The sequence below is a fragment of the Dryas octopetala genome, chromosome 7, assembly GCF_963921425.1.
Source record: "Dryas octopetala chromosome 7, drDryOcto1.1, whole genome shotgun sequence".
Taxonomy (NCBI): Eukaryota; Viridiplantae; Streptophyta; class Magnoliopsida; order Rosales; family Rosaceae; genus Dryas; species Dryas octopetala.
In genome coordinates, this window is record NC_141372.1 from 14,836,322 (window position 1) to 14,849,253 (window position 12,932).

Below are 12,932 nucleotides of genomic sequence, written 5' to 3' on the forward strand. Positions count from 1 at the left end.
GATGCCTGTTTCCATATTACACGACAATTAGAAAAAGATTCGTCACCCTTCAGCATCTCCTTATGCCTCCGACAAGGGCCCTATCCCATTCGAGAATGCACATATGTGTCGTGGTTGTTGGCTTGCAAGACGTAGTTTCGATCTGGAAAAATTTCGACAGCATCTCCCTATGGTTCTCCAAGTGTACGACGTAGATATTTAAAACAAATATCTAGTATGCACTCGAAGAACACATAGGGAGATGTTGCCGAAATTTTCTCAGATCAAAACCACGTCACATGAACCGTTAACCACAACACATAATTGTGCACTCCCAAACTGTCCATGGGTAATTTGGACAATTCAAGAATCATATTGGAGCGCAGTCACGCCCAGCGTCCATGAGCACATCCAACAGACTCTCGAACGGGTCTAAGGTGAATTTAAGTTTAGTGTACAAAGTTATCCACTGATAACTTCGCATGACTAGTTGAATGTACAAAGTTATCGACTGATAACTTCGCACAGGCGCTTCGTGCCACATGACCTAACCCAGTACTCGAGGAGTGCTGGACTACGTCATCAGGAATTTTGCAATTACAACTAAATTAATATAACATACAAACTAAACTATAATTAATCTAACAATATACATACAAGCATACAAACAAACTATTAAATTTTAGCATTTAAGAACATACAAACTAACTAATCAATTTTATAATTAATTTTAACATACAAACTAATTCACTAAAAAAGTTTAATACAATTATATATGAAACATTAAATACTAAATCATACAAAAACTTAACTAAAAGATGGATTAAACACATACCTCACCGAAAATGCAATTATCCTTCACAACAAATGCAACACTATCCTTCCTTCACCAAAAAAATAAATCATTGTCAAATATTAGCCCAACATCAATCTAAATTCAGATTTCATAACCAAACCACTAAATCCAAAAAAACCACAACATTAACTAATTACCACTAAAATCAGAAATTTCACAACCAATTTATGCAAAATCCACAACAAGTGCAAATTGTCCAATCCTACAAATGCAAAATCCACAATATTAGAAAATATAAAAAACAGAAAATAACACAACTTAATTAAAATAACAGAAATTGAAGATTTAAAAAAAAAAAAAAAAAAAAAAAACATACCTCGGTCAGCTGGTTTCGGGTGGGGGGGGGGATTGGGTTTCGGTGGGGGTGGTCTTCGGGGGAGGGTGGGTTTCGGAGGGGGGGGGGGCTGGGTTTCGGGGGGGTGGGTCTCCGATGAGGGGGTGGGTTTCGGTGGGGGAGTGGGTTTTCGGGAGGAGGGAGGAGGAGGGGGTGGGTTTCGGGTGGAGGGGCTAGGTTTCGGGGGGGGTGGGTTTCGGGAGCAGGGAGGAGGAGGGGGGGTTTTGGGTTTCGGGGGAAGGAGGAGGGAGGAGGAGGGAGTGGCGGCAGCCGAGAGCAGGGAGGGCGGTGAGAGCTGAGAGGAAGAGCACGGCGAGAGCTGAGAGGGAGTGAGTGAGTGAAGCTGAAGTGAACCCAGATTTGGGTTAAATTGAACGACTTTGGGCGACGAACATGATTCCGTCGCCCAAAGAATCTTTAAGCGAGGAATTCATGATTTCGTCGCCCAAAGTCTCTTTGGGCGACGGAACATATTCGTCGCCCAAAGTAGTTGACTTTAGGGCACCGTTTTATCCCGCCAACGTTGATTTTTGGTATGAACCATGATCGTTCATACGTTCGAGCTCCAATACCAAACTTCTAGATCTCCAATTGACCTAATTTTTTGGAGAAATGATCTTTGAGTAGGAAACTAATAAATGAACGGTTCGGATCATTAAAAACACAATCGATATATAAGGTTCTACATATAAATCAGTAGATTTTACACTTAAATAATAAAGTTTATTAACTATTTCGTTCAAACCTTGTCGATTTAATAATTGTGAAGACAATAACGTCATTACAATAATCACACTCGTTCATCATCTACGTTCATACGCAAAGATCATCCCTGCAAAAAATCGGCTCAATCAGAGTTCATCTAGCCGTTCGATTATGATTATAAAAATCATGATCTTTCATACACATTAAATGCTAAACCTAACTTCTACTCCTTCGATTGAGATAATTTTTTGTATGGATGATCTTTGAGTGGGGGACTAGCCAATGATCGGTTCGGATCGTTAAAAACATAATAGAAATTTGAGCTTCTACATATAAATACACTTGAAGAGTATAATTCTATTAACTTTTTTGTATAAATTTTGGCGATTCAACAATTTGTGAAGACTACAATGTAATTTCAAAGATCGGAACCGTTCATTTTATTCGTTTATACTGGAAGATCATCCCTGCAAAAAATCGGCTAAATCGGAATTCATCTCCTCCTTCGATTAGTATTAGAAAATTCACGATTGTTCATAAGTTCAACCACCGTTACCTAACTTATACATCTCCGATTGAGCTTAATTTTTGCAGGGATGATCCTTGAGTGGGGAATTAAAAAATGAATGGTTCGGATCATTGAAAACACGATCGACATATAAGGTTGTACATATAAATGAATGGTTTTTACACTTGAAGAATAAAATTCTATTAACTATTTCGTTAAAACCTTGTAGCTTCAATAATTGTGAAGACCACAACGTGATTATCACGATCAGAGCCACCCATCATATACGTTCATACTCAAAGATCAACCCTGCAAAAAATCGACTCAATCGAAGTTCATCTACACGTTCGATTATTATTATAAGAATCAAGATCGTTCATACACCCTAAATGCCAAACCTAATTTCTACATCTCCAATTGAGATAATTTTTTGCACAGATGATCTTTGAGTGGGGCACTAAGAAAGAACGATTCGGATCGTTAAAAACACATTAGAAAAGTGATATTCTACATACAAATACACTTGTCGATAGCTTTTTCATTGAAACTTTGTCGATTCAACAATTGTGAAGATTACAATGTAATTTCAACGATCGGAGCCGTTCATTTTATTTGTTTATACTCAAAGATCATTCCTGCAAAAAATCGCCCAAATCGGAATTTATCTACTCCATCGATTAGTATTAGCAAATTTTTAATCGTTCATACATTCGAGCACCGTTACATAACTTTTACATCTCTAATAATCCTAATTTTTTGCAATGCTGATCTTTCAATGAGGAATTAAAAGTTGAACGGTTCGGATCGTTGGAAACACAATCGCATTGTATAAATAACATACATATAATTTGTACCAAAAAAAAAAGGGAATGAGCCTTGGGGCGAGGAACATACAGTTTCGTCGCCCAAAGGTCCTTTGGGCGACGAAACTGTATGTTCCTCGCCCCAATGAAGTTTGGACGACGAAATTTATGGTCGCCCAAAATATTTTTGGGCGAAGAAATCGTATCTTCGTCGCTCAAAGTTATTTTGGGCGAGGAGTATGCAATTTCGTCGCCCAAACTACATTGGGCGACGAAAATGTATATTTCTCGCCCAAACTAACTTTGGGCGACGAAAGTTGTTGTCGCCTAAAACATATTTGGGCGACGGAATTTCATATTCCTCGCCCAAAGTTAGTTTGGGCGAGGAATATACAGTTTCGTCGCCCAATGTAATTGTGAATTATTTTTTTGGCGCTTCAATTTAGGCGACGACATAATTTCGTCGCCCAAAGTGAATTTAGGAGAGGAACATTATGTTCGTCGCCCAAAGTATCTTTGGGCGACGGAGTTGTTCGTTGCCCAAAGTTGCATGATGTTGAGCGACAAATTTTTTGGTTCGTCGCCCAAAAGTACTTTGGGCGACGAATATATGTTCGTCGCCCAAAATTTCGTCGCCCAAGTATGTTTTTCTTGTAGTGAAACATAAAGAGAAAACAAAAAAACAACATAGATAGATTATTAAAAAAAAAAAAAACAATTTAGTTGGGAGGGACAATCCCATCACCAATCATAGGACCAAAAAAGTTCACATCCATGTCCGCAAAGAAATCTGAAGCTTCAAGATGGGTCATGTCCATTGGATCAGAAATGTCCATTTGATCAAATTGGTCAACATAGTTGGTCTCCGCATTTTTCTCTTTCTCTTTTAATGAAGCTTGATAAAGATCCACCAAATGTTTGGGCGTACGACAGGCCCTAGACCAATGACCATTCACACCACACCTATGGCAAACATTCTCAGAATGTTTAGTAGCTTTATTCATTGGACCTTTCCCTTTGGCATTGTTCCACTTCTGGTGGTGATGGGAAGTTTGGGTATTTTGGGACCCAAGTTATGGTTGTGACCACCACGACCTTGATCACTGTGACGACCACTGCCACGACCACGACCACGTACGTGATGTAGTGGCATTCACTTCAATGAATGGTGTCGATCCTGTTGGACGAGATTGATGATTCTTCATCAAAAGCTCATTATTCTGCTCAGCAAGCAGTAGGAGACAAGATATTTGATCTGTATATTTTTTGAATTGATGCTCTCGATACTGTTGCAGGAGCACATTCGAGGCGTGAAATGTGGAAAAAAGTCTTTTCCAAAATATCCTCATCTGTTATGTTTTCTCCACACAATGTCAGGTAGGAGCTAATTCGAAACATAGCAGAATTGTATTCAGAAACAAATTTGAAATCTTGGAGACGCAAGTTGCATCCAATCATGGCGAGCTTTTGGAAGGATCACAGTTTTCTGGTGATCATATCGCTCATTCAAATTTTGCCAAAGAATTAATGAATCTTTGACCGTCAGATATTCACTCTCAAGTCTTTCATGGATATGGTGACGAAGAAAAATCAAGGCTTTGGCGCAGTCCTGCTTGGATGTGTATGTGCCTTCCTTGATGGTGTTCCCAAGATTCATAGCTTCAAGATGAATCTCAGCATCCAAGACCCATGAGAGATAATTCTTCCCCGAGATATCAAGTTCAACAAACTCAAGCTTAGTCAAGTTGGTCATTCTTGGTCTCTACATAATAATAAAATAATAATAAATTAGGATCCATTGATACAATATTTAAGAACATAAAATATAAACTTCGGGTTTACAATGTTGGGATCCATGAACTTTTGGTTAATATTAATATATTTCAATGGACATTCAATCTTCATGTTTGGATATGTGTGTCTAATTTAGAACTTCGGGTTCTTAAAAAAAAAAAAATAAAAAATAATAGAAACTTCAGGTTCCAAGAGTCAATAAGCTTGAGCTGAATACAATATAATTAAAATTAGGAACTTCAGGTCCTATTTATTATTGATGATAAATATATATAATATATATATATATATACACACATACATTTTGCATAAATGAACGTACAATACATAAATGTACAAATGAAAAGATAACATTTAAACAATATAAAATCAAACAACAGACAATATAAATAAATGATCGAATATTTAAAATATAGGTAAAGTAAAAACAAATACCATAAAGATCAAAGAAAATTGTAACAGACAAAAGAAAGTTCACGTTACTCAATAACAAATTAATAGCCAAATTTTCAGAATAAAAATAAAAGCTCTTAATAGATTTTAAAATTGATGATGAACCAATTATATGATTACAAATATATGGTGATGAACCCGAAGCAAAAGTAATGGACGAAAACAGTAGCACCTAGAAAACGAATTATACATAGACTAATCCATTTAAAAAACAATATATTAAAACATCCAAAAGAATCAAGTATAAAAAATGGCTATATTAGTTAGAGTAAAACAATCTCAAATGGATTAAACTTAACTGGAAGCACACGCATATGTAAAAATAAAGCAACACACGAGTTCAAAGTAATAGTAAATAAAATTAGAAAGATTAGTAAACATGCGAAAACTTGCACAATGGCACATTGGTAATCAAAAATGCAAAAAATTGCATTGTCCAAAATATGCTATCATTGCGACTTACAGTACAACATTGAAAAGAATAATAAACAATACTACGATGTAATAAGAAAGAAAATATATTAAGAGATTCTTTGTGCTGATAACATGTTATAAACTAAGAGTGTTTCTCAAAAGGCTTGTGTATTTCATCTTTGGTAGAGATGCCTATTTATAGGGTTACAATGATAGGATGGTCAATACAAATCACTCCACCCATAAATTTGTAAGTTATAAATCACTAATTACCACCATTAGTACATAGGTTACAAAAATGTCATTAAGGCATAGGTTATACCATAATGACAATATGATAATAGTGGTCATCCACACATTAATCCTTATGATTTATAACAAGAAAATGTGTCTGATTTATTTAATTGATGGAAAAATGAGAATATGTGGGGTTGCCAATGTTTGTTTGAAGCAAATTTAAGGCTGATTGGGCGGCGGTTGCAGTGGGTGGTTGCATATATCGGCAAGGAAGGCTAGCCTCGGTGGCAAAGGGTTTGGCTTTAGAAGTTGGGTATTTGGTGATGTGGGTATTGGTACATGTGAGAGTGATGTTGGGTAAGGAGATAAATTCTAATGTTAATGTAAGTATGTTTTACTAACATAAGGGTGTTATAGGAAAGTAGATTGGGTATAATGAGAAAATGAAAAAAAAAAAAAAAAAAAAAAGTGAATGTTGGGTGTAGTGAGAATGATGATGGGTAAGAAAAGAAAATTGTTAGATATAGAATTTCCCTTGTGAGCACTCTTAGCTTTGGTGGCATCTACTTAACTGAGGTAGGGGAAGTGGTGCTTACCAAAAAAAGCTATGTTTTTCATATATATATATATATATATATATATATATATATATATATAAGTAATAAACTTGGATGCACAAGTGCTTGATGGTTGAAATGTGAATGAACCTTGAATGCTTGTGAATGTGATTGTTTCTGAATGTACGTGAACTTGGCTGCCAACCTGTGAATGAAATTTGACTCATATCTTGATGTATTTAACATGTTAAAATTCAAACTTGATGCTAGCATGTACATATGATTGCCATGCTTAGTTGAATTGGGATGATGTATTTTTTTATTTTTTTTATTTTTATTTTATTTTTTATTTTTTTTAGGGATTATTCCAAATATTTATTTTTACGAAAGTAACTTGGGTATATACGCTTTATTTTCTTAAGCCCAAATCAAAAGATCCTACTACCACATATCTCTGCCTCTAGAAACCATCCATATATTTTCTTCCCAAAGTTAGACATTGAGCAACAAAGATCAGAGGAACTTCTTCCTCTGGTGTATATATGATTTAACCATTAAGATCACCAAGATAAATGAGGATAGGGCAATCAACACATCTGTTTTTTTTTTTTTTTTAATTTCAAAAGCAATAACATGCTCCATTATTCAATCAAATTATCAAATCATAAAGCATCACTACTACAAAAAACGTAATACACAACGGATTTTATCCGTTGTGTAAGTTGCCAAAATACCGTCGTCTAATCGACCGACGTCTATTGGGGGTACCATTACACAACGGTTATTTTCCGTTGTCTTTATTACATTAACACAATGGTAATTACCAAACTACCGTTGTATATACATCCTAAAAATCCCATGGTTTAAAGGCCACTGTTGTTGAGTATATAACTACACAACGGTTTCTCCTAGAATCCATTGTTTTATGTTCTCAAGACAACGGTTACGTGTACTAATACATGTATTTTACAACTATTTTAGTTATAGACACGAGGTGAAATACTCATTAACACAACGGTTTTTGGATTTTAACCGTGGTATAAGTCATTCTAAAAATAGGTGTATAAGATGTGTATATGTCTTTCATACTATGGTGTTTATATGAAACCGTTGTCTTCATTACATTACCACAATGGTAATGACAAAAAAACCGTTGTATATACATCCTAAAAATCTCATGGTTTAAAGGCTACTGTTGTTGAGTATATATATACACAACGGTTACGTTTACTAATACATGTATTTTACAACTACTTTAGTGATAAACACAAGGTGAAATACTCCTTAAAACAACGGTTTTTGGATCCTAACCGTGGTATAGATCATTCTAAAAATAGGTGTTTGAGATGTATATATGTTTTTCATACTACGGTGTTTATATGAAACCGTTGTATTATGAATTTAAGAACATCAGATTTTAACTATATAACCGTTGTGTAAGATACTAATTTCAAGTTTAATTAGATGTCTCTAGATATTAGATACATCGGCTTTCTAAGGTTTGTGTGGTATTGTTATGGATTATACAACGGTTTCTAATATGGAACTATTGTAAGTTAATATTACAGACCACGATTTCGTTAGAAAAATTGTTGTAAAATGTTCCTGTTTACATTTGGTTCACATATGCACGCAGTACCTGAAATAGCTAGCTAGGTGTTTTTGGTACAACACCATTGTTCCAAGTAGCATGTTTCCCTTTATAATGTTAACATTCTTAATAAATTATACATTAATTCACAAAATCACAATTTGCTCAAATTTAAACTAATCCACAATAAATAAGGATTTTGGAATTGATAAAGTACCAAATATTAAAAGGAATTTCAAGGTAGCTAGTAATTGTATATATGTAGTTTACTCTCTAAACCCAATGCTATTCACACAACCAGCCATGCCATACACAAAAACCATCTATAACTCAAAAATCAACCATCAAGTTTGTAATCTACCAATTTGCTGCCATCAATCTAATCTAGCAATTAATTAAGCCTAGCTATCAATCTTGGCAGCACCCAAAAGAAGCTAGCAAAGTGATCAATGATATATATATACCCCAAGCTAGTCTAGCTAAACACATGGCCTACAAAATCAAGTTCAAAAATGCTATACGTCAAAAATCCACCTTCTACTCGATCTACATATACTGCCCCACAAAGTTTGCCCATTCAGTCCGGACTTCATCGATATCTTCTTGGGTATAAGTATTGTCCTTCCTTCGCTCCCACTGAAACAAGGCAAAAATGGAGTAGTAATTAAAAAGAAAATTCAACTCAAAATAAAAACATAATGAATCCAATAAAGAAATAATCAATATGCCCCTTAGGTAAAAAAGGCCAAGACAACTCATGATATAAGTGCACAACTACATTAATTAAGAATCAAGCACACATATATAACCAGCAAAATGTCCTAAGCTAACTGCACCCAAAACAGAATCCCCCAATGGCCTAAAGAAATTGCACCAGACCACTCATGAATTTGTTATTAATAATATAAGTGCATAACTACATTAATTAGAATCAAACTGAAATCAACCTCAAATTCACACAAGTGATCATCAAACATGGGCCTAGCTATATAACATGGTCACTTCCACAAGTTTGAAAGAATCCACCCAGTATTCCCAATCTGCATGCACCCAAAACAGACTCCCCCAAGCTAATTTGTTTCCTTTTATTCCTTTACTACATTTCCAATTTTTCAGCCACAAAACAAAGAAAAGAATTTCAACATTTCCAAGTAAAAGACAATTTTCATATCACTACTCAGAGTTCACATGACCAACATAATGCCAAGTTACTTATACTTCACTAATGCATACCTTAGTCACAAAAGCTAAGCTCTCATCTTCAATTATTTCCTTCATAAAACGCATAATAAAATAGCCACACTCCTTATCACTTGGCTGTTGAGGAATGCCCTAAATGCAAATAAACATTAATTAGAATGAGCACATATACAGTCCACTTAGCAATCTGTTATTTGAGTTTTAAAGCAAACTACAAACAAGCCAACCTACCGCCATATTTTTCCAGATTATTGCCTTACGCCCTTGCCTATTCCCTTGAGCATTGAAGATTCTAATCCCACTATCGCATGAAAAACCAAATGATTTTAACACTTGCTGATATATGTAAATGAACTTATAACTGATGAGGCATCTAATCAACTTACTTGTCTACCACAGTTTTCCATTCATCGCCGATCAGACGTCTTCTCATTGGGTCCATGAAATAGACAATCTCTTTGTCCGGATTGATAACAGTCAGCATCCAATGATATCTACACATTTATAATTCTCATTAAATACCTTATATGGTTGGAAATCAGTATTTACAATGACCACATAAATGATTAACTTACCCGGAATTGTAAGGGACCAAAAAAATCTTATCATCACGAGATCCAGCGAACCTATCTGCCAAGTACCTTGATCTTTCAGTTACATTTCCACACCCTATCGCACCAGTTCTCGCAGGGTCAACAAAACCAACCATACTTAGCATTTTTGACCTCTTTACCACATCGTAGAGGTGCCTAAAAAAATATTCCGTAAGTAATTGCATAATCTCTTTTGCTGGATATAAATATGTATAGAAAAGTAGTCTCATTAAATACCTCATGTAAACCACAATGCAGGTTGCTGATATTTCAACCATGCCACCAAATTGGACAATATCTTCACACAGAAGGTGGGTTTTACGAGTTGCCCCAAAAACATCTGCCTCTATTAAAAAGTTGATTGTCTGACCATCATTCAATACATTTTGTGCATACATGCACAACAACTTCAGTGGCGTAGGCATTGTTTGAAGATTCAACACAATCTCTTTCCCCCTATTTTGCTTCTCGCCCTTTCCTTTGGCACGTTTCTAGGTTCAATTATCAATATATGTTAGAGGTAGCTTTTAAAAACACCCAAATCAGTTAAAATTACAACAATACAATTAGGTGAGACATAAAAACATACCTCTTTACCAACTTCCTGCTGACTCTGATATGTTACAAGATTTTTCGGCCATGCTACAATTGTCCCAACAGCTTGACCAACAGTTACTACTTCGTCTTTAATTGGGATGGGAAGCAAAACTGAGTCATCCAACGAAGTATAAATTGCAACCCGCAGGCATCCCTCTGCCAAAGGAACACCATGCAGTGTCCGTGGGTTGGCATCGTCAACTTCAAGTAATGTAGCGTATGCAACAATATTTTCAAGTGAGCCAACAGCCAACATGCATTTTTTCTCCTGTGCAAATAGCCAAGATAAAATAGAAGTTAATTTAATGACTTTCACAACAAAAAATTAAGGCAATTAAACGTTGGGTAAGCTAGGATGAAATATATACCTTCGAAACACTATTCTTGTCACTCACATAGTCTAGGTCGACACAGTCAGCATCCAACATGTTCGTGTTGTGCTTCTCCTCCTTTGGATCATCAATCTTTTCCATGCCCATATTCTCAATCTTCTCAATTTCATTCTCCTCATTTATCTCTATTTCTTTCTCCACATTCATATCAATATTCTTCACAACTTTTTTGTCCACATTGGTGCTTGCCTTATCAGAGCCATATTCAGCAGTATGGGGAGTTGGGGGAGTACGGGGAATAGGGACTAACATTACTGGGGTTGGTCCCTCAGCCTTGGAATTCTTCCCTGCCTCTACTGAATTCAATTTATCCATCCAATATTTTCGCTCCTCTGCTATTATTTTCTCTCGCTCTTCTTCCATGATCTGTTTGACACTTTCTCTTATTCTCTCTTTCATACTCTTTCGTGGAGGGAAGTTAAAGTAAGAACTGGGCTTCACATAACCTCCCACAGCTCTAACTCTCCCTGAGTGCTCAGGGGTCCCTAATGCCAATGTTAGCACATCACTGGTACCAGAAGTAGATAATGTCCCCTCAGATACTTGTTTCTTCAAATCATCCTGCAACCATACATGAAATAAAGCCAAGATAAATTAAATTATTAAAGAACTCAACACTTTCAAATCTAACATTGGCAGAATTATAATCAATGGAATATCTATAGCTTACTTACAATTCTGGCAGCAGTCTCAGCTACTTTTGCATCTGGGATCTTCCCATTTTTATCTTCATGTGCTTTAATCCAAAGGGTTGCTCGATCAAACCCCCCCTCAGGCATTGTTTTCATCTTTAAAATAACAAATAAATGTAAACACTAACCAGTTCATGTTTAATAATCATTGTACCAAGGCAGTTAAAGTAAACACTAACCAGTTCATCCTCCAAACCAGCATACCCTTTACGCGATAGTCTATGATGATACTCATGCTTAGATTTCCTCTCCACTTGTTCCTCGTGAAGTTGCTTCAAAACAGAATAGAGACAATACAAAGAGTTATATACAAATTTAAAGACAACAATTGTACGAAAATATATGTAGAAAGTAATAGCTTACCCCAAACTGATCCGTAAGCCTATGTAGCACAAACTCCTTCCAATCTGACTTGTCAATAAATTGATAGTCTTTAGGAGGATCACTTAATAGCTCAGGTTGATCTTTGTAAGGGAGAACAAATTTGCATGTCAGCCTAGACTTGAATTCTCTCCACTTATTTGATGCAGATGCTAACACCATCTTCTTACATTGAGGACTCAGCACAAAAGCCATCTACAATCAATGATGTCCTAGTTAAATAAATGATACTATATAATGTTTTAGTTAAATGATGTACTAGTCATATAAATAACCAAGTATTGTTGCTTACCTCTACATTTTCCCAAATTTTATTTTTCATATCCTCCGTAACATCCTTCCACTTCTTTATGTTAATTGGGATCTTTGTACGTGCTAAAGTCCCAATGTAAGACTGCATTTCGGTTGCTGCCTTCCCATGTGGCTGCCCTTTTGAATTAAACTCCACCACCTTTTTGACTTTCATTATTTTTCGCCTTACAATGCGATGCATTGTAACCATCCCCCTTTTCTTCCTTTTTCCATTAACTGAGCTATCTGTGGTAGCAGTGTCCTTTGTCACCTTCGATTCAGTTACAGGAGGCTCAGCTACCTTTGATTTGGAGGTTTTCTTCCTCGAGGAAGCCACTCTCTTTAGCGCCATTGTCTAGGATGAAATGAAATGATATGAAACAGTTTGTAAATAGAGTATATATTTAACTAGTAAGAAGTATATATAATAGAGACAATACAAAGATCGATTAGCACAGTGTAACTTTTGCAAGATAGATATGTAAATGGAGGATCTTGTAAATGGATCCTTGTTTAATTTTCTAGGGATCTTATAAATGGATCCTTGTTTAATTT

General features: G+C 35.7%; 1 protein-coding gene and 1 pseudogene across 1 annotated transcript; both read right to left on the reverse strand.

The window, feature by feature from the left end:
- Window positions 1-3,904: 3,904 nt before the first annotated feature.
- Window positions 3,905-4,938, reverse strand: LOC147279976 (uncharacterized; annotated as a pseudogene).
- Window positions 4,939-8,777: 3,839 nt separating this feature from the next.
- LOC147279977 (uncharacterized) lies at window positions 8,778-10,378 on the reverse strand. Its single transcript, XM_086252300.1, has 6 exons — window positions 10,262-10,378; window positions 10,007-10,180; window positions 9,818-9,925; window positions 9,663-9,732; window positions 9,465-9,563; window positions 8,778-8,867 (listed from the first exon to the last, which is right to left on the reverse strand). The coding sequence occupies exons 1-6, from the start codon at window positions 10,300-10,302 to the stop codon at window positions 8,778-8,780; spliced, it is 582 nt and encodes a 193-aa protein (XP_086108426.1). The 5' UTR covers window positions 10,303-10,378.
- Window positions 10,379-12,932: the final 2,554 nt, after the last annotated feature.

Bases quoted from the DNA above. Each gene is read 5' to 3' on its own strand.
- LOC147279977 (XM_086252300.1), bottom strand. From the start codon at position 10,302: ATGGTTGAAATATCAGCAACCTGCATTGTGGTTTACATGAG. The intron at 9,926-10,006 runs GTAAGTTAATCA...ATAAATGTGTAG, and splicing joins TTGGTCCCTTACAATTCCGG to ATATCATTGGATGCTGACTG. The intron at 9,733-9,817 runs GTAAGTTGATTA...TTCATGCGATAG, and splicing joins TGGAAAACTGTGGTAGACAA to TGGGATTAGAATCTTCAATG.